The 23528-nt window shown below is 39.0% G+C and overlaps 1 protein-coding gene across 1 annotated transcript in view; it reads right to left on the bottom strand.

Moving 5' to 3' along the window:
• LOC132140881 (double C2-like domain-containing protein beta) overlaps window positions 1–22300 on the bottom strand; it is a 121216-nt gene extending 98916 nt beyond the window's left edge. Inside the window, exon 1 of the mRNA XM_059549934.1 lies at window positions 21685–22300. Coding sequence (XP_059405917.1) covers window positions 21685–22009 — 325 coding nt within the window. The 5' untranslated portion in view covers window positions 22010–22300. The remainder of the gene's footprint in view (window positions 1–21684) is intronic.
• Window positions 22301–23528: the final 1228 nt, after the last annotated feature.

The raw sequence follows: 23528 nt of genomic DNA, 5'->3' as shown, positions 1-23528 counted from the left end.
CATCATAAGGTGAAAGGTTAACTTCCCTTTCTCTGCTTTGCCCACCCAAACATTTACATTAAATTCAGTCGCAATGTCAGCACAGTCTTTACAAACAGACTTTTACGTTATGGATTCGACAGCACCGCCACAAACAGTGAGTAACAGTGTTCATTAATGCCCGATCTGTGATCAGTGATTTCTGATGTGAAGCTTATTATTCAAGTTCACACAGACTTTCTTTCTAAATCGTTTAATACTGTTTATGTATCAGTGAAATAAGCCAGTGACTAAACAATGAACTTCACATTGTTTCTCTTAGTAGCATAGCATGCAACAAATCTGTTGTTTAAATTGTGATTTAACTACAGAGAGCGATTAAAGAACGCTCCCTTTATATTGTTTGGAGCTGTCAATCACACATCGCAAGTATAGCTGCACATTTCCCAAACTGCCGTTGTAATGAATGATGCTGTTATGCTGCACAACAAAGCTCTTACTGCATTCCATGTCGATATTGTGTTTGCTGTTAGTTGTGGTGAAGCATTTTGTGAGAGAAAACGCGTTGCAATGACGAGATCACTGCATTCACGTGATAAACAGACTCTGTCTACTCAATGCTTGTCACTGCAGCTTTTCATGTGATGGGAAGAGATCTAAAAAATAATGCTATAATCAACACTTCCACGATTCGATAATCTCGACAGCTGTAATAGTAAAAATAAAAACCTAGTAAAAGTATTTGAGAGGGGTTTACTCTGAGTCTCACAGCTGACACACCCCTTGATACAGAGCATTCAAGCCAGAGGACTAAAACCAGGATATAAAATGCCTTTTATTTCTAAATTTTAAGTGTAAAAATCATACTAACAATATAAGCACACCTCAGGAAACATTCAAAAAAGCATTTAAAAAAAGAAAATAATCCACATCATGGGACCTTTAAGTGATTCTCTATCAATTTTAGTACGAGGTGGAATACTACGATTTAATAAGAAAGATGTTATTATTGTATAATAAACCTGGCATTGTGACTCTCTTTGGAGTAATTTGTTCCTCTTTTTTAAGTCATTGTGGATAAAAGCTTCTTCTAAATGCATAACCTAAATGTATAATAATATATAATAATAATAAAAAAAGTTATGTTTATTATTATTAATTTATAGACTAAATAAATGAGTGCACTTAAGATAGTAAAATTTTGTCAAAATAATTAATGAATGCTTTATTTTTAAATAACCTTTTACAGTTTTGTAAGTTTGTTTGTGTACTATTCTTTCTTAACATGAAGACTTCTTTTGGTGATTTTATTATAATAAGCTTAGTACAGATGTTGTCACGATCGGTGTTACAAAGAACCACGGGAGAGGGAACCAATTGCAGGTAAGTCTTTTATTAAAGGGTAATCCAAATAGAGTAAACAGTCCAGGCAGGGGTCGAGACCAAAACATCCATCCAAACATAAACAAGACACGAACACAAGGCAAGGACAAGAGCTGACGGACAAGAATTAAACATTGAACAAGGACTCCGTGACACATATACAGACAGACCGGGTATAAATACACAGAAGGTGAATGAGGGAACTGGAGACAGGTGGGGAATAATCAATTAACTCAAACAAGGAGGAAGGTGACCAAATAAGGGAACAGACAGTTAATAAGGTGACAGACACCGTGGGAAAGGAGGACATCTAGTGGAAACCCAGGGACACAACCCAGACACTGTGACAGTACCCCCCCTCTACGGAGCAGCTCCCAGACGCTCCACGACAGACACAAAACAGAGACCAGGAGGGAGGCGGACAGGTGGAGGCTCAGGGGGAAGGACGGAGGGCCAGAAAAGAAAAACATGGGGAACAGACACCAGAAGTGTGAACACCAAACAGGGAGACCAGGAGGGAGGAGGACCGGAGGAGGTTCAGGGGGAGGGACGGAGGGCCAGACTGACAGAGAGGAACAGGGACAGGAGTGAACACAAAAACAAAAAACAACATGAAGCCCCTCCAGGGCGGGGCAGAAGACCACCACGTCCGTGTGGTGGAGACTGGAGTCCCCCAGGGCGGAGCAGAGGACCACCACAACCGTGTGGTCAGGGCGGAAGCCCCCCAGGGCGGAGCAGGAGACCACCAAAACCGTGTGGTCAGGACGGAAGCCCCCCAGGGTGGAGCAGAAGACCACCACAACCGTGTGTTCAGGACGGAAGCCCCCCAGGGCGGAGCAGAAGACCACCACAGCCGTTTGGTCAGGACCAGAGCCCCCCAAGGCGGAGCAGATCTCCGTGCGGCTGGACCAACGGGACGATGAAACTCTGGTAATTCCCTGGTGTCCTTACTGGACTCCAGAAGATTGGTGCTGGCCTGACACTGCTCATGAAGATCATTGGTGACTTGTATTTGCTCATGAAGATCAATGGTGACTTGCCTTTGTTCATGAAGATCAGAGGGGACTTGACTCAGTCCCTGAAGATCACCGGTGACTTGACTCAGTCCCTGAAGATCACCGGTTACTTGACTCAGTCCCTGAAGATCACCGGTGACTTGACTCAGTCCCTGAAGATCACCGGTGACTTGACTCAGTCCCTGAAGATCACCGGTGACTTGACTCAGTCCCTGAAGATCACCTGTGACTTGACTCAGTCCCTGAAGATCACCGGTGACTTGACTCAGTCCCTGAAGCTCACCGGTGACTTGACTCAGTCCCTGAAGGATCACCGGTGACTAGCCCTGACTCTGGAGGATCAGCGGTGACTAGCCCTGACTCTGGAGGATCAGCGGTGACTAGCCCTGACTCTGGAGGATCAGCGGTGACTAGCCCTGACTCTGGAGGATCAGCGGTGACTGGCACCTGACTCGACTCTGGAGGGTCCACTGGCACCTGACTCGACTCTGGAGGGTCCACTGGCACCTGACTCGACTCTGGAGGGTCCACTGGCACCTGACTCGACTCTGGAGGGTCCACGGGCACCTGACTTGACTCTGGAGGGTCCACGGGCACCTGACTCGACTCTGGAGGGTCCACGGGCACCTGACTCGACTCTGGAGGGTCCACGGGCACCTGACTCGACTCTGGAGGGTCCACTGGCACCTGACTCGACTCTGGAGTGTCCACTGGCACCTGACTCGACTCTGGAGGGTCCACGGGCACCTGACTCGACTCTGGAGGGTCCACGGGCACCTGACTCGACTCTGGAGGGTCCACGGGCACCTGACTCGACTCTGGAGGGTCCACGGGCACCTGACTCGTCTCTGGAGGGTCCACTGGCACCTGACTCGACTTTGGAGGGTCCACTGGCACCTGACTCGACTCTGGAGGGTCCACTGGCACCTGACTCGACTCTGGAGGGTCGGCTGAGACTCTCATCCTGTGCAGTGGCGCTGGGCAAGCAGCCATCTTGGGCCATGACTCTGGACAGGCGGCCATCTTGTACTGTGGTGCTGGGCTGGCAGCCATCTTGTACTGTGGTGCTGGGCTGGCAGCCATCTGGGGTTGTGGTGCTGGACTGGCGCCATCTTGTACTGTGGCGCTGGACCGGTGGCCAATTTGGGCATTGGCGCTGGGTTAGCGGCCATCTTGTGCTGTGGCGCTAGGCTGACGGCCATCTTGGGCTGTGGCGCTGGAACGGTGGCCAATTTGGGCATTGGCGCTGGGTTAGCGGCCATCTTGTGCTGTGGCGCTTGGCTGGTAGCCATCCTGGGCAGTGGTGCTGGACTGGCGGCCATCTTGGGTTGTGGCGCTTGGCTGGTTGCCATCCTGGGCAGTGGTGCTGGGCTGACGACCACCCCGCCGGAAGAGACAGAAGTGGCTGGGGCATCCCACCGAAGCCGATGCTGCAGGTAGCGCACGAATTCCCAGAATTCCAGTGTCTCTAACTGCGCCATCTCCTCCTGAGACACTGGATCATCCAGCCCGCCATTAAAATAGTCTTTAAGGGCTGCGTCATTGTATCCCATGCCCTCGGCCAGGGACCAGAACACCTGTGCCAGGGCACCCACCTCATTGCCCTCTTGGCGGAGGGCGATCAACTTCAGATACTTCGCCCTCCGCTCCGCCATCCTGGCTGGGGAGGGGGAAAAAGACATACCGCTGGTTCCTTGTGTGACGGAGTCCTTCTGTCATGATCGGTGTTACAAAGAACCACGGGAGAGGGAACCAATTGCAGGTAAGTCTTTTATTAAAGGGTAATCCAAATAGAGTAAACAGTCCAGGCAGGGGTCGAGACCAAAACATCCATCCAAACATAAACAAGACACGAACACAAGGCAAGGACAAGAGCTGACGGACATGAATTAAACATTCAACAAGGACTCCGTGACACATACACAGACAGACCGGGTATAAATACACAGAAGGTCAATGAGGGAACTGGAGACAGGTGGGGAATAATCAATTAACTCAAACAAGGAGGAAGGTGACCAAATAAGGGAACAGACAGTTAATAAGGTGACAGACACCGTGGGAAAGGAGGACATCTAGTGGAAACCCAGGGATACAACCCAGACACTGTGACAGATGTATCCTATACTGTTAATGTTATTATTAAATAACTAGGCCTATTATAAAATTGCATTCAGTTAGAGAGAAAAGTAATTAGGGATGCACGATATATCGGCCCGATAAATGTTAGTTTTTCTGTTATCGAACCAATAAGAGAATTTGGCAGATATCTTAGAGCCGATAAATAATGCATTTTTTTCCTGCAGAGACACTTCAGATGTGCACTGTTCAACATGATTCTTTTTAATTGCTTGAAATATCATTGGAAACACTTCGAAAAGGAAAATATTATTAGCTACTGTAAAATAATGTAACGTAATCTTTGTTCGCCTTTGTTTTAGCACGTTGTTAAGAGGAGCGCATCCACACGACTAGCACAGTTGAGTTCGCTTGTGCATTTACAGTCTTTTGTGCAATTGTACGTTGTAATATTGTGTTTATTTTATGCATATAAATCAGATTTTTCTCATATAGAATGCGTTTGGTTAAGCTATAGCCTATAGAGGGTTAATAGAGCGCTTTGCTGGTGATCATCTTTAGCTCAGTGCACGCAGCTAAAACAGCAGCTTACAACATTGAAAACTATGATTGAGATTGTTGAGATATATATAACATTATAATGAGAACACTATTATAATAAAACGTTATGAATTTTTTCGGTTTGGTTCCAGCATGTTGTTGCGGGAAGAGCCAAGAGCGCATCCACAACAGAAGTTAAACATTCTGATTAGCACATCGCTTAGTTCGAGTTCACGTGTGTATTTGGTCTTTTTGTACGTATATAAGTTGTAATATTACATTTATGTTGTATAAATATCTGAATATATGCTGCATTTCTCTGTGTTAAATAAGCTGGCAGCACTTCAGTTTACCGGTGTTCATTCAGCTCTTCAGCTTCAGCACACACAGCTTGTGTACAACAGCAATGCACAACATTAATAACTATAATTGGGAATGTCATAAACATAATATTATAAATAGAATATTACCGTAATAAAAAAGTTGTGAATTATTTGTGTTTATTTGCCCTGTTTCAGCACGTTGCTACAGGAAGAACCAAGAGCGTGTCTTCGACACATCTGACTATTTGGGGTTTGTAGCGTGGGTGCATTGCAAAATTGGAAACAGGCGAGCCAGTGGATATCATACAAGCAACATGCAAACTTTGTGTGTCAAAGTCAAACTTATGTCGGTGAACGTCTTTCACAATGATAGTGGCATCTGATGACGCAAACATTAACAGTGTGTATTCTCTCAGAGACGACGAGAGACAAATCTCCTAATATGTGGTAAATATAACTGTTTTGATTCATTCCTTTAATGTTTCTCTTGTGGCCCAAACATAGTGAAAACAATGATAAAAAAAACATTATTCGTGTTGAACAGGTTGTTTTTGAAAGTCGGTGCATAAAATAAAGCTGCTCTTTTGCTTCATTGATAAAGTGTTACTGAAGTGTAACAATTTTATTTAGGATATAGGCCTATAATTTATTGTAGGCTATAAAATAAACCTGTTTTAAAATCAATTTTTAGTGAGGAGTAGCCTATGCTATAAGCCTAATTTTTTATTTTCCTCACAGGCTGCGAGTCACAGTGTGTGAAGCAAATTAATTGTAATATTAATTTAATAATAAAAGTAAACTAATAATAATAGTCAGAAAATAACAGGACTACATTAATTGGAAATGCCAAATACTCTTAATAATGACAATATTTAATGATTTTGACAATATCTCTGGCTATATGCTGGATCTTTCAACACACTCCATTGTCTTATCGCCTTATATTTTTTTTACACTAAAGTAATGTTGTCCAGTAACTTGTTTCCATTATTATAGCATTATTTTATTTATTTGTAAGGCTGCTTTATGTTTTATTTATGCTGAAGTGTTTAATGCCTTTTAATGGAGAGAATTTTTTTGGTAATCAGGTTCTCAAAAAATATGTAAAAATGTGGATTTAGATTTATCAGCCAACTTATCAGATATCGGCTTTCATATTTAAAGAATTATCGGTTATCGGTATCAGCCAATATTTTCATATCGGTGCATGCCTAAAAGTAATGACAACATAACCAGTACATTATTTGTTTTGTATTGCTTTTTACCTTAATCTCTCAAAACGCTATCATTTTTTTTTTTTTTTTTTGAAAATTCTGGGAATTTTCTATTCTTCTTTTAATCGTTTATTTTAGGCTATAAAACACAGGCGGGGTGATTTATCCTATTGGTTATTAATTTAAAATAAACACTAAAAAGACTATTTTGTGAGTGCGGATCAAGGTCAAGTCAAGTCACCTTTATTTATATAGCGCTTTAAACAAAATACATTGCGTCAAAGCAACTGAACAACATTCATTAGGAAAACAACATTCATTAGGAAAACAAAGGTCCAAAGGTCTCATAGGCTACTATTAAAAATAATGTTTAATAAACACAATACAATGCATCCCGCACCTACACACACACAAACACACACTATTATTATTATTACAATTATTATATTATTGTTGCTTTTGTTAAAATAATAAAAAGATGGTCAAAAAGGTGTAAAAGAATAGTTTACCAAAAAAATGTACATTTGCTGAAAAATGACTCATCCTCGGGCCATCCAAGAATGCAAACGGGTGCCTTCAGAATCAGAGTTCAAACAGCTGATAAAAGCATCACAATGATCCACAAGTTATCCAAATGACTCCAGTCCATCAGTTAACATTTTGTTAAGTTAAAAGCTTTGTATTTGTAATACTGTAAATCCATTATTACGATTAAACATCAAACCTCTTCTTACGGCTAAAATACCTAGTGTCTTCTATAAGAATAGTAATCATGATTTCTCCACTGAAAAGTCATCAATTAGGATAGAAGTATGCACAGCTCAAGCTTTGTTTTCAAGCCAGAACAATCCAAAACATTTCTGAACAAATACTGTGATGTTTTTATTGGCTGTATGGACTCTCATTTCTGACTTTCACTTCAGAGGATCCATCGGGGAGCAAGTGATGCAGGCTGTGACCAAATGGTTGTATTTCGCGACCATTTTTTCTGCCTGTGTGACTAAATTTAGTGTGCGGTCACACATGCATGACCACCGCTCTTGAACTCATAAGGAATGACATTTCTGTTGCATATAAGACACATCAAACGGCAAATGAAACTGAAAGCATAACGAAACCGCACTACTCCTTTGAACTGCGCTGCGCTTATAGAGCCTGGTTTCTACTTGCCGTAGCACCAGGTGGAATGAAGGTGCGTGCAGCAAAAGTGGTTCGAATAATGAGGAAACGATGGTTGGTTTTAAGTAAAAGACTGCTTCTTAAACCAGAGAAGGTGAACATGTTGGTAATCTTATGGAGAAAAAAAAACGAGTGCGCCCGGGCAGATGGTCTAAACAGGTTGTCCCTATTCTCTTAATGAGTAATGGGAGTTTTTTGGGCGTAACGTGCAATAAACCAATCATAGTCTCATCTTCCATTCCCTTTAAGTGCCAGTTGCGCTCGTGCCATGACTGATTTGCTATTTACACGGCAGAATTTTGCAAGCGCAAAGACAGAACGCGTCTCCGAGATGAAACGGAGCTGCTCGCGTGCAAGCAAATAGCCTAAATCTGATACATGTGATGACTGTCCATTATGACATGTAGGCATATATATATATATATATATATATATATATATACAGTGTTTGGAAGGTTACTTTGGAAATGTAATAGGTTACAGATTACAAGTTACCCTGTTTAAAATGTAATAGTAGTGTAACTTTTTCAATTAATTTATTAAAGTAATGTAACTAATTACTTTTGAGTACTTTTTGATTACTTTTCTAAATTTATGAAAATTAAAGAATAATAAATAAAAGCATATACATCAACTTAAATACAGTTATCTAATAAGCATGTGACGTATTCTGTGCAATAAACTCCTGAAACATTGGTGTTTTTTTTAAACGTCTGTCTCTTTGTATATGATGATAGTTTTCTCAAAATAAGTAAAATGCACATGAAGTGACACAGAGCAGTTCTAGAAATTATGTTTATGTGCTCGTGTACTCCTATATTGAGATGGCAGAGGTTGAAAACACTGCGAGCTTCAGTAGGCCTATGTGTAGTAAATGAAACCATGTCTTTGCCATTAATTTACAGGAGGGGCGGACTGGGAAAAAAATTCAGACTGGAAAATTCAAACTCATACAAACAAATTCATGGACAAAACTATTTTTTTGTATGGATCTAACATAAAAAAGGTTTAAATCTTTAATTTGGGGACATGCAAAATAATTAAAAGTTGTCTCCTGAACTGCACCTTCACTTCCATTTTTCTCTTCAGTCTCTTTATTTTGCCCTGTTATCCATCTCTCTCATGACTTTAATACTCAAGATTGAACAAAACTATACTTTACAATACAATACTCTACAATACTACAATATCTTTATAGAAAAATCCTAATACTGTACACGAGTCATGTTTTTCCCTTACAAAAAATTATCATGCTTTTATTAGCCTATATAAAAGTAAAATAACCTTGTTTTTTTTTTTGCAAATGGATTTGTATTTATTTTTAAATAAATACATTTGTAAAATAATTTTACATTTTTGGTTATCACAGTTAAATAATAGTAACCATTTTCTCTGGATTTATAGTTAAATATTAAAATGTTAATTTTCGTAAGGGTTGTGTTGTTGTCTGTCGTAGCTCCCCCTAAACCTATAAAAAAAACGGAATTTTTTTTTCAGCTAAATTACTTCTGTAACATTTCAACAGATAATAATGATGTCCTTTATGTAGTATTTTGAGTGATGACTAATGAGCAACGTGCTGCTGCTTGATTAAATAAATTAAAAAACAAAGACAAAAAAGCATCTTTACAGATGAAACTGACCTAAAACCCTGAACAGTAGTTCTGCTTCTCTGCTCCAGCAGTCCTCTCTCTCTCTCTCTCTCTCTCTCTCGCATTGATTACTCTGAGTCTGATCCAAACCGTTTGGCGGAGGCGCGGAGAGCGCGCGAGTCATGACTAACAATTCACGACTTATTAGAGATTTAATTATCAAATGGCGTATTCGCAAATGATCGCTTTAGTACATTAGGCAATTATACAATAATGATATTAAATAGTGGGGCAAAATCGGCTGCCAGGCCACCGGGAATTGTCCCGGTTCTCCCGGTGTCCAGTCCGCGCCTGATTTCCACAGACACGCAGAACGTGCAGGAGTCATATATTGCATTTTTGGGGCTTAATATTCACAGACACTAGTCCATGTCATGTTTTGATTCAAGTGTACTGACCTACTTTTGATTTAGTCATCCAAAATGTGGCATATTCCGTCCGCGTTAGGCATTTCGTTTTTATGACTGGATTCTACGAACCAGACTGTGTTTCCGCATCCCGGAAATTATTAGGGCGGTATGTCTCAGAATAGTCAGTGCAATTTGGGAAAGAAATCAGTTAAATCTGTATGTGGATGTGTGTAAATATTCAAATGTAATCCCCTTTGTAATCGTAAAAAATTTCATAAGTAACTGTAATTTAATTACTCATTTTTTCTTAGTAACTGTAACTAATTACAGTTACAATAATTTTGTAATTAAATTACGTAACGCCGTTACATGTAACTAGTTACTCCCCAACACTGTATATATATATATATATATATTAGTGGTGGGTCGTTATCGGCGTTAACATGCTGCGTTAACGTGAGACTCTTATCGGGCAATAAAAAAAAATCTCGCCGTTAATCTATTCTCATAGTTGGGTTGGGAGCTGGGTCTATATTAGGCGAGCTATGATGACTTTCACCTTGATATTTTAGCACCAGACTTTAGACCAGGTTTGAGCTGGTCTATAGCGCAGTCTATTTTCAGCTTCTTAAAATAGCAATGCACTAGCAATGCGCCTGAACACACCTCTTGTTTAGACCAGCATGCCCAGGGGCACATAAATGAGCGCAAATGCATTCACTAATTAAATGACATGTCGCTGGATGGGAAAATGCCGGACTGAAACTAGCAAACACACTTGTGCTGCGCCTCGTGTCGCATTGCGCCGGGTGTATGATAGGGCCCTAAGTCTTAAAAGTGAAAGGTGTGTAGATGTATTTAAGCAAAACAGACAATTATCTTTTCTTGTAAAACATGTAGATTGCAAACTGGAAGCCTTATAACATGGCAAAAGAGGAACTCCCGTTCACAAAATCAAATCACAAATAATACTACTGATGAAAAAGAATTGGTTGAATGTTAACCACTTTCGTTTCCATATAACTATAAATGATTATAAAGTTCATCAGCAAGCATTTATTGCTCCCATGTTGTAGCACAATTTATTTATTTTTTATTCATTTTAATTCAATTTATCGAAAAATTCTAAAAAGCGACCAGTGGGAAGAATGAGTCTGGAGCTCTGTGATATAATGCTAAATTTCTCCAAATCTGTTCTAATGAAGAAACAAACTCATCTACAACTCCTTGCCTGAGGGTGAGTACATTTTCTGCTTAATTAAATTTTTTGGGTAAACTATTCCTTTTAATAAAGCTTCCACAGAAAAGTTGAGTTCACCACTCCTATGAGTTAATGAAGTTATAGAAATAATCAACTAAAATTAAACCATGGATCCAAATTAGATCTTGTTCCTGTTATATATCCAGTAGCAAATAATTTAATCTTTTATTGATTAGAAAAAATATAAGTCAAATGTGGGATTGAAGAATTCACTTTTACTTATTAATTTAGTGTGAATTCCTGACATTTATCTACAGTATAATGTGCATTTATCCACCTTATACCTTCATCAGATAGCTGTCACAGTTGAACAGTGGTTAGTATGACAATATTTGAAGAGTGAAATTTAATCTGCAATAAGAGTAAACAGAGTATCATGTTCTTATTCTTTCCCACTTGCCTTTATGAGTCACATAAAAACTCTCCTGATTCTTATTTCCAGTAACGTTACAAGGTTTCAGCAAATGTGTTTTTTTTCCCTCAAATTATTTCCAGGACTCACCTCATGCCCTTGTGGCACTCAACAAATTATCTGCTGCCATAGTAACAAAGGCAACTGACTGACTTCAGGAATTCTTGTTTTAGGTTATGTAAAGAGTGTGAAAATTTCACAGATATAGAAACTGGCACAAAATCAGGTTGAGCCTACACAGCTCGAGAATGTATATAGGGGTCTTGTTTAACTTATGTGCTTTGGCTATATAAAATGACTGTATAGTCAAGCTGTCAAAAATGTATGCCTTCTTCCTATAGGTGATAAGAAAAGATGTTAAAATTGTAACAAAATATTTATATTTCAAATTAAAACAAAACAGTCAAAACAGTCACGTGCAAACGTAAAAATAGGCCTACGTTCCACTTTAAAAAAATCACAACCGCGCGAATGACTGCATGAGTCATTAGTTAACAGACGTAAAAGATCAGCCAGCTGTTTTTTTTTCTGTTGTTTTTGTTTTCCGTATATATATATATACATATACATATATACAGAATCTGAATTAAAATGTGTTTGATTTAAGCCTATTTCAAAATTTGTGTCATAAAATTATATTGCGCATACAGCTCAACTATACCGCGATCGTTATAAAGGTGTTTAAGCAACAATACACTTCCACTTGCATGTATTTGACAATCGGAATATCAGATATTTCATTCCATAGCTAACACATTTGTGAATATGGGCCTAATCTAGGCTATCCAGGGTTGTTGTAATTTGTAAATTGTAATTGCATCTGAAAATGACTTTTTGCAGCTCATTCACATGTGCACTCTGGTGCAGATCCGCCTCTCGCGATGCTCAGCTGTGGACGATTTAAAAATGGGTGCGTTCGATTTGAAGCACAACCTCAGACGTTGGTATGAATCGCTCTTTTGTTGTTCTGTTTTCTTTCAGGATCAAAAATACAACAAATGAAAGCGTTTATCTGTATTTCCGACTGATGAGAACTATGCATATACATATATTCATAAATAAGTCAATTTTGTATTTTAATATGATATATTTTATTCTAATGTGATCAGTGACTCAAGTACTGATGGACCAAAGAGCACGTATTTCGACATTTGCAGTAAAAACGTAAAATATGAATTCTCAGAAAATGCATTTAATACCAATACATTGAAATGTCTATTTATATACTCCATTAATAAAGGAGTCCAGACATTGGAAAAACGTCAGTCCACATGCGTTTTATATTTAATATGAGGGAAATAGATATGCATGCATGCGTGACACAAAATTTTTTTTAACTTTTAGGTAGCAAAATATTTTTTAGTAATTCTGTCAATTACACTAAGGTAATTACATTGTCTGCTATATATTTGTTTCTTATTTATTAAATACGGGCAATTGATTGATAAAACATTGATCAAAATTAAGATAAAATGTATAAAAAACGAATATCTTTTAAAAAGAGTTTTCCATAAATAACTTATGTATGACCTGGCAATAAAATTCGAAAAAAGTGTGTCTAATGTGATTGGCTTAACTGATTTGATTTCGGGTGCGGGTCGGGTGTCGGTTCTATTTTAAGCGGGTCGGGTCGGGTGCGGATTTTAATTAGTGCAGCTGTCGGAAAATGGGTCGGATGCAGTTTAAAGCACTGCGGGTACGGGCGGGTGCGGATTTACAAAATCGGACCCGTGCAGCTCTCTGGGCTACGTTTACATGCAACCAAATAATCCATTTGTAATCGGATTGACAGCTCAATCGGACTGAAAAGCCTTCATGTAAACACCTTAATCGATCCAATTGAGCTTGAAAGGAATGAAATTTCGATCGGATTGAAGGGGGTGGTTTATTCCTCTTCTAAAACGATTGAGAGTGCATGTAAACACTCGATCGAATTGAACCACAAAACTGAAAGGACTGCACATGTGCAATGATGCAAAAGTAAAGTAATAACGTAATGACGCGCGGAACGAGCAGCTCTTCCTTTTGAATTAAGTGTTGTATAAATGTTGTCCTGTCATTATAAAACTCTCCTTTCAATGGGCAACTGTGAAGTGAAGCAGGACAACCTTGTTCTAGGCATGGGGAGGGGCTTTTTTTTTTGCATGATAAATATGAGCAGTAGGGCTGTCACTTTTAGTTCGAAAATAGATTGCACAATCGATCGGACCAACCAAAAAAAGTTTCGAAGATGAAAATAGGGCACTGATTTTAACCAAATATGTACACTATTAATTTTAATATAATTAAACAATTAAAAAATATAGATGTAACAAAACTTACAAACAAGCAGAAAAAGAAAATAAAGAATTCCGAAAGTGCAGTAGGCGTTGTGAAAGCTAGACAGAAAATTCCAGCAATTTTACGCGCCTATAAGACCTCTTATGCTGCGTTCACACCAAACGCAAATAGAGCATCTGGCGCAAATGATTTCAATGTTAAGTCAATGAAAAGTGGAGGTCTCGGGGTGCGGTAGAGGCTAATTCGCGCATCTAGTTACAGGAGATTCTGAGTTATGAAAAGGACCATTGCAAGCTGACAGCAACCGGCTTTTGTGGTGGAAAATTGGCAGTAATACCCCCACCTTGCGCAGCTGTACGTGAGTGTCCCTGGGACATCAGTGCTGTCGGAGCGCGTCTTCTCAACAGCTGGACATATAGTGAATAAAAAACGCTCTGCTCTGGACCCCGAAAATGTTGATCGACTTGTTTTCTTGTCCAATAAGTTTGTAATGGCCCTAGCCTTTTTACGCATTTCACTATGCCTGCCTAGTGCCGCCTAGCCTAAGTGTCTGTTACGTTCAATATAAAAACACACATGGCCTGTTCTCAAGTCCATTTAAAGTTTCATTTTTTGAACAGTTGTTTGAAATGGATTGAATCATTATTTAAAATAATCTTGGAGATTTTTGAATTGCCTAAATCATAAATGCAGCCGGGTTGAAGCCTGCAGTAATGTTTTTCTTTTGTTATGGCAGCCGTCCCCCTGCATATATATTTTTTCGAGAATGTTGCATTCCTGTTGCTGTTTGTTATTCTGCACGAAACTTCATGCCAATAAATAAGAAATATTGCTGACTTGTGCGTTTCCAGCGCTCTCTTTACGTTTGTCCGTTATTTGACGTTGAAAAAGGAAATGTCTTTTTTTTTTGACATGGAAAATCGATTTTACAATCGATTCAATTAACTTATGTCTTAAAAATCGAAAATGTTTTTTTCACAAAAGTGACAGCCCTAATGAGCAGCATGGCATAAATGGATAAATATTAATTCTGCTGTTAAAAACAAATAAAGAAACTGTGTAGGAGAGTGGTTATTATGTGCAAACAGTGATATATTTGTGCAGTGTGCGCATGTAAAAAAAAAAAAATATTCTGTTTTGAAGCTTGTGACATATAAACGCGCACATCAACCCAATCACTTTACATAGTGTTCCTGTAAACACTACATTCAGATTTATTATTTGGAATGAATTGAGTCCAATTTAACCAAAAATTGTGCATGTAAACTTAGCCAGTGTATTTCCCAAAAAGTGTGGAGGGTATAATTAATATTTTTAAATGTGACAAAAAACTGCTAGATAATTTAACTAACCTGTACAACAATTATATGAAACCTATATGAAGCCTTTACATAGCCATATATCCTTGGCACTGCTGAGTTTTATCAAGCGTCTAGAGCTTGTGAGCAGTGTGTACTGTAGGTATATGGGTCGGGGGGCTGGGTATCAAACAGCCGACTGGTCAGATAAAAGTTAATCCTGTCTTAACGTGTGGATTGGGAAAAATGGACAGATCCGGAAGAGATCTGAGCATTAAAGCAAAACCTTTAAAATATTATGTTTTCACCCAACATGAACATAAAGATAAATGACAGTTTTACTGAGACACTATACCTGACTTGAGGTACAAGACAGCTGCTGAGCAAAATAAATAATGCTTCAAAGCAGCCTTCTCATTGAATAACATCAACATCAGTGCACACAGGTTGAACACTTCAGGGTAAAAGCCTTACAGGCCTTTAGTGCAGATGCATTTCTACTTTGTGTTCCTTTCTATTGTTAAAAAAAGCTCATTTTGTTAATGATCTCTGAAACTCATGTACTGTATGGCATGTTTCCACTCTTCGCTCTGTCTGTCAACAACTGCATCTGTCAATCTGTCAGCAAGCTCTCTGAAAACACAGAGATGTGACAAACAACACACAAACAAAAAAACATGACAATTCCATCAATGCTAGCCACAGATGGCAGATATGACTTTCAGGAAGACAGACCATGATATATCTACTCAATCCACAAAGTGAAGGAGAAAAATGTTGAAGGCAAAGGCAAGGGCAGGGCAGGGCAGGGCAAAGCAAAGAAAATAAATAAATTGGAAAAGAAAAGAAACAGGCAATGGAAAGGAAATGAAAAGAAAGGAACAGGGAGGGAAAGGAAAGGTACAAGAAAAGTGGGTAACACTTTAGCATACAGTTGGGACCAATTCTCACTCTTAACTAGTTGCTTATTAGCATGCCTATTATTAACATATTGGCTATTTATTAGTACCTACTTATAAAGCACATATTCTGCATGACCATATTCTACATCTCTAATCCTATACCCAATACTACACTTAACAACTACCTTACTAATTATTATAAGCAGCAAATTAGAAGTTTATTAAGCCAAAAGTCGTAGTCAACAGTTTGCAATAGTGAGAATTGGACCTTAAAATAAAGTGTGACTGACAATTGAAAAGTTATAAAAGAAGAGAAAAAAAATCTATTTGTTTCCCACAACCCAGTAGTTTTTAGTAATATATCTCTAGAGTTGACCGTTTAAACATAGCATGCGTTTTCCATAGTCAAGCCCCAAAAATACAGTCTATTACTCTCTTTATCTGTTATCTCACGACAGCTTGCAGATAGGCTCTTTAATAGGATTCGACAGAAGGTTGTAGCCTGCTTTCAGGAAATCCTCCCCTGCTTATACCTGAGCGTGCCTTCGCTTTATGTGTCAGGGAGACTGACTGTACAATCTGTGGTAGAATGGCACTGCTACAATAACATGTATCTGCTAACGGATGATGCATTATAATAGTAGAGATCAATTCAACTGTAGATGATGAAAATGACATAATTAACGTACAGTGTCTATTTTTGTCATGCTGTAAGTACTGTGCTTTGTTTCCATAGGTCAAGAGCATGTAGTTTAGACATAAAAATGCTGTCTCAATTAGGGTAAAGCATTCATCTTGATCTCCCATTTATAAAATTAAGATCGCCCCATTAAAAGACTGATAAATTACGTTATTTAAAAAAAAAAAATTCCATGTCTCTTATGCAGTATGGGGCATTATTAATGAATCTGTGATCAGATGTGATTTGATTGGACTAAGGCGGGGGGCTGCTCAGCTGGTGTTGCACTTTTCTGTATCAATTAACATCTAAGTCTTTATCATGCAAATTTACCAATATGGCAAACGGCTAAAGTAAGTTCTCCCTCCAGGGTGTGTGTTTGTGTGTGTGTGTTAGTGGACCACATATCAAATTGTTTATTGCTTATGAAGTACACTACTGTTCAAAAGTTTGGGTTTAGTTTTTCTTGGAAAGAAATTCATATTTTTATTTATTCAGCAAGGACACATTACATTGATCAAAAGATAGAAAGAAAGATTTCTATTTCAATAAAATTCTGTTTTATTGAACTTTCTGTTAATCGAAGAATCCTGCAGCACAGTTGGGTACCATCTGTACTGATTTGAAGCAGGGTGCTTAGGGTGGTTGGTTGGTTGCTTGCTTACTTTTAATGTAATGTGTATGTTTTTTTGATCATGTATTAAAGGGGTCATAGGACATTGCTAAAAATAACTTAATTTTGTGTATTTGGTGTAATTCAATGGGTTTATGCGGTTTAAGGTACCCTAAAAAACCCGTTATTTTCCATACTGTACATTATTGTTTCTCCTCTATGCCCCCCCCACTTCTGAAACTATCTATTTTTACAAAGCTCATCATTCTGAAAAGTGAGGTGTGCTCTGATTGGCCAGCTATCCACTGTGTTGTGATTGGCAGAATGTTTCAAGCATGTGACGGAAATGTTACGTCCCTTAACATACTGTGATGCTGTGTCCTGGCGCGACGAGACAAAAACAATAAAAACCATTACAAACTAGGCATTTGTTGCACCCAGTGGGGACATAATTATGGATTATAATGACATATACTTCTTTTTTACGCAGTGCATTGGAAGAAAAATCAGAGAAACGGCAAACAACAAGCTCTACACTATACTGCTCAAAAAATGCATTTGAATCGTTAGTGGCAAATTCTTTAAATACTAAAAAGTACTTACAGTACTGTGAGTCAGAAGTGCCAGACTGTCCTTGCAAATTTGGACTTGTCCCACTTTATAGAAACAACCTTCGTGCACAGCCTTCCCAGGTTCAGGAGACAGTCCTCCGTAAAATGCGCTGCACACATCTGAATGTTTGGATTTAACTGTTTTGGAACAGTGTTGTAAATACAACCTACCACTGATTTCTAGTTGTGTCCTCTTTTGGAAGACCAAACATCATTTGTTTTTATTTGCATGATAGTTTCTGAAGCAAAATTAGTTAAGAAATACTGTCACATAGGATCTGATCTGAAATGATGACACAAAATACAAAGGGGGTGTTTCTTTTTGTCATGTTTTCTAAGAGAAGCATGAAAACAGAACAGGACATGATGTCCCAGTGTCCTCATTGTGCTGGAGGGTGTTCTCCCTGATCATTATGGACACATTGTTCGTGTGGGAGAGTGATATCTTATTGGAGTTATGGCATTATTGGCTTGAGATATGCCACTAGTAAAAAAACCACAGGCTCACTTCCGTTGTGAATGTGACTCTGGGATTGCCATAAAAGGTCTAGAGGTGCATCTCCCATCCTAAGAATTCATCAAACTGATTTGGAAATCAAATCCATCAGCACACAGTCTTCACAAACACAGCTAAACCATGGGTATATTCCAGTACTGTCTGACAACACTAAAGCCAGCCTTTCTAAACTCTAGTGAATGACGAAGAGAACGTCTGCAAAATCATTTTGTCTCATCAACTAATCCTTTAAAAGTCCATCCACCCCAGAGTTAAACCAAATAAAGAAAAAAAAGAATACTTCAGTTCTTAAATTATGTAATCCAACAAATAGAGTATCTAGAACACACAACTCTTGCTTTCAGTCTGACAGACCAATATCTAGAAAACAATTGACCTTTAGTGCAATTTCCCAGTAATGGCCTGTCTTAATTGCAAGAGTAATGTGTCACAACTCAACCAGGTACAGTATATTTAATGATGCTTAAACCACTAAACCTCCTGAACAAAAATATGCAATTGCATGTGACATTCCAGGCTGAAACATAATCGCTTATGTAACTGTGAGACAGATGTTTGACAAACAAACAGTTGTTTTATAATCTCTCTGTGCATCTCATGCCATCTCTATATCAGATTCTAATAGAATAATACAGGTTACTCATGGCTAAGAAGGTCATGTTGGATTGATCAGAGAAAAAATAAAGTGCTCTATGCATGTGTATTAAGGAATAAAAGCTTAAATTTTAAATCTGTTCATCATATAAAGAGATCATGTGTCTTCAAACTTGGATTAAACCACTCAATTCGTTAATTAGGATCAAGTTTTGGTTGTGTGGAGGGACAGAAAAATCTCAGGATTCATTAAAATAGTTCTACTCATATTTCAAAGATAAACTTAAGTCTCATGAGTTTGGAATGACATGAGGGTGGGTAAATGATGCCAATGTTCATTACTGGATGAAATAACCTTTTAAAGGGGTCATATGATGTTGCTAAAAATAACACTATTTTGTGTATTTGGTGTAATGCAATGTATTCAAGGTTAAAAGACACGGTAAGACTTTAGAATACTGTTTCTTACTTACTACATAACTAATAAGGAATTATTGAAGAACTAACAGGTGATTATTCATTACCACTTTACTCACTACTGTTAACTACTAAGGAAGTTCATCTTAATATGCAGAGACAAATGTAAGAAACCCATTCATTGTTTTGACTTCCCTTAAGCATTATCAAAATGCAAAGAAGCTATATTAACCGAGCATGGCTCAACCGAATGGTTTGTGTTTGGAGGCAGAACTATCCAGCAACTGCCATTCAAAACCAATGAATGCTGATCAGTTCAAAAGGCTGTGGATGTGAACGCCCCATTTGACTGAAGATCTGAAGACTATTCTTGTAAAATACCGTCAGGAATATGACACTTAGCTGTGTATAGAAACCACCAGGGGTACACAACCCCAAGGACCTGCCTCCCTGGTACAGAGCTCACAGGTACTCATGGGTATTTTGTGGATTGCATCAGTCAAAGTGGCTTGTTTTTCCCAAAGCATCCTTGTTTAGTTAACTCAAGTTGAGAGGTCAGTGAGGCTTTCAGCATGAGTGACAAACAGGTGGTATTTAGTAAGGGGTTTCAAAGCCAAATGGGAATTCATCATTTTATTTTTAATTCTTCCAAGCTTGGATACTATGTACTGATGAAGCAACCAGTTGTATGTTTGAAACTGACAAAAGTGCTCAGCTAAAATTCAAGACCAGTTTTTTTTGGATCTGGTTCTAAAATAAGGTCTGAAACAGAAGACTGCTCTGTTTACAATCTGTTCTGTAGTACTCAACTCATAAACGGTTTGTTGGCAGAGACACCATCGCCAAATGTTGGTGGAAGTTCCTTGTAATCCATCTGTTGCATTAGCAAAGCCTCAAGTTTGTTCCCTCAGAGACGATTTTCTTCCTCTAACTTACTCAGCTAAACTTCCCGTGAGACGTTCGAACCATTAAATGCTCTGGCAAATTAGTATAATTGGCTTATTTGTATTTCATCAGTCACATAACAAACACGTCAGGTTAGGATTTAATTTCTCTCTCTGTTGTGCAACTAATATGTGTATTGTGATTCAGACAACAGGTGAGATCGAGAGAACAGGAAGAGTGTTATGATCTAGAGCAACACACCAATGAATCACAGTGCAATAGCTCCATGCTAATCTATCATCATAAAACACAGGCGCACCAGACCGCAGTACCACGATCCTCTGCTTCTAAGATCACACTCACAGATACAGCATATCTACATGCATTACACTGCCTCATGAAAGGTGAAGGACTGGTTATATTGTCCAGCACATTTCGTCAACCTGTGACAGATTGTTGTGTATGAGAGACTGATATTGATTACTGCGGTCGACAGCAAAGCGTGCAATTACACTAGGACAAAGATGCACTTCAGATAATCTTTGGGCAGTTAATGTGCTACAGATTGCTTGTTGTTGTTATCCATCAACCCTAATATGTCTTGCTTAAAGGGACGGTTCAGCTATGAATGAAAATTCTGTCACCCTCATGTAGTTTTCAATATGTATAACTGTTTTTTTCTGTGGAACATGAGAGAAAATATTTTGAGAAATATCTCCGTGTTATTGGGTACATACAATGGAAGTCAGTGGGGATCAGTGTTGTTTTGTACACCATTGACTTTCACATCAAAATATCTTCTTTTGTATTCCACATAAGAAAGTAAGTCATACAGGTTTGGAATGACATGAGGTTGAGGGGGGGTGTAAACTATTCCTTGTAAATAAATCTTACAGAGGGTGCATTGAAACTAAAATGTACTTGCTTCTCAGGTAATTCAATCTAATTTTAAGGATGTTAAGATGTTAAGATACCAGCACACATACTCAGGCACATACATCCAGCTCGGCACTGTATGGATTAACTCCATCTAAGACAGAGCACGATAATGATAAAATAACCACATGAGACCGCAGGGCTCTATCTAATCTAGTCTACAGGCTGCCATGATTGAAAACTAGACTCCAAACGGAGAGGCAGGCAGAGGTCCATAATAGGATTTACATCTGGGACAGACAAGAGCTCTGCAGATAACGGAACAGAACGGATGACTCGCACCTGATGCTCACAAGAATCACTTTAAAGATATGTCGATCAATGGAACAAACACAAAAAAGCACAGTATAGGGAAATGCTTGACCCGTCAATACGATCACTGTCTGAACACAAATAATCACATGCATAATAAACCATTCAAGTCATTTCCAAAAATTAAACCAGAGCTGCCATTCCATGGAGCTCCATTAATACAGGTGAGTGAAAACAAACAGGCAGAGGAATCTGAGGCAACAGTTGTCAATTCTAGAGTGGCACAAAGACAAAGAGTCAGAAACAACTACTCACTGGAGTCGTCCGAATCATAGCCTTCCACGTCCGGCTCTTCCTCCTTCTTGTTAGCCACGAACGCGGTGGCACCAAAGGCTTGGTCCAGGTCATCCTCATCCCGTTTGGGTTCCGCGGCCGGGTCCTCCGACTTCTGGCTGGTAGTGGTGCCCCGCAGGGAGCCGGCGCGACTAAGGGCAGGAGGAGCTGTGGGGGGCAGACCCCGTGGGTAACGGGGGAAATAGTCAGATATCTGCTTGATGGGCTGAATGGGACCTGGACATACATCAATGGCCATGTGCTCCTGAATGCTGATGGTCGTCTTCTCGCCTTTGCGTTGTGTCATTCATGCAGCCCTTTTGAGGATGTGCCACCACCCCTGAACCCGGCAAAGGGTGGGTGGTAACAGAAAAAAAAAGAAAAAGAAAAAAGAAACAAAGAAAAAAAAATACAAGCTACAAAAGTCAAATCTTCTTTGCTCTGGTAATCTCTTAGTGTCCCTGAAGAGCAACTGAGTGTGTCTTGGTGTGTAAGTGCACGTGTGTGTGAGTTTGCGATCGCAGAAGTGGGCTACATGAGAGGCTGTGGACTGCTCCAGCAAACTGTGGTCATGCCGTCTGCCTGTTAGCTGCGCTTAGACCACTACAGCACGCTAAGACTGTTACCGGGATGAATACATGTGGGAGAGATAGAGAGGGAGAGAGAGGGAGGGGGCAGGATTATATGGAGGGACGGAGGGATTGGCTGATGTCATTGCTTAGCAACATGACAGTAAACAGGAACCGGGCGTACGGATACTTAATTATGCTATTAGTCCATCTGTTAGAGAGAGAGTGTCTGGGTTATCTCTGTGTTCCTCCTCTCCCTTCAGTCTAGCTTCTGACTGAACCGCCATCACAGACGAGCACGGCATGTGCTTAACTCCAGCACAATTACCAGCAACAGGTGCTAAATGCCTAAAGTCACACGTGCCAGGTTATACAGTCATCCAGCTATTCAAATAGTACAATGGAGTAAAAGCAAAAGGTAGATAAGATGAAATTCATTATTTATAATGCATTTTAATCTAGCATTCGTAATTTTCAGATAGTGTAATGCATAGATGCATGAATATTAAAATTAAAAAATTTATTAAAAAATTAAAATTCTGATATTATTTACTCCCCTCATGTCATTCTAATCCTTTATGAATTTCTTTCTTCTATAGAACATGAAATAGGAATGACTTTCAATGTATAACCAACAACAAAAAAAATATGTAAATTATTTTGTGTTCCAAAGAGGAAAGCAAGTTGCAAGTTGAATGAGGATGTGTAAATGACAGAATTTTACTTTTCAAGCATAGCTGGTTAAAGAGATAACATTTAGCAACTTGTTGTCAATTGCCTTTATTTGGTTTTCTAATATGCTGGCTTTCAGACATTTTTAAGAGAGCCAAAACTGTATTTTGTGTCACAGTATTCATAACACTTATCTACAAAATCTTCTCATAAACTGATTTCTGTCATGACAATTTACTGGGAAAATTGCATCAGCGCTCTGTTGCTTTATGAAAACTAGCAGGGGGCTATTCAACCTGTCCTCTCTTTAAAGCTATGATAAATTACAGGCAAAAGCCATTCTCACATTTTACAATTGCAAAGATTTATAGTGAAAACAGTAAGTAATCTTGATGATCTCTCTTAAGGGACCTAGACAAGAAGATGATGCAGCGCTTTCGACTGACGGTGTTGCTTTTAACAAGGGAAGAGGAATGAGAAAAATGATGGTGAGGGATATATGTAGGATATGGCATGATGTCATTTAATCTTGATTTGAAATAGGGGTGGGCGATAAGGAAAAAATATCATATCACGGGTTTGTTT

Source organism: Carassius carassius, chromosome 5, assembly GCF_963082965.1.
Source record: "Carassius carassius chromosome 5, fCarCar2.1, whole genome shotgun sequence".
NCBI lineage: Eukaryota > Metazoa > Chordata > Actinopteri > Cypriniformes > Cyprinidae > Carassius > Carassius carassius.
The sequence above is the reverse complement of the archived record's forward strand: the minus strand, read 5'-3'. Positions and strand labels throughout refer to the sequence as shown.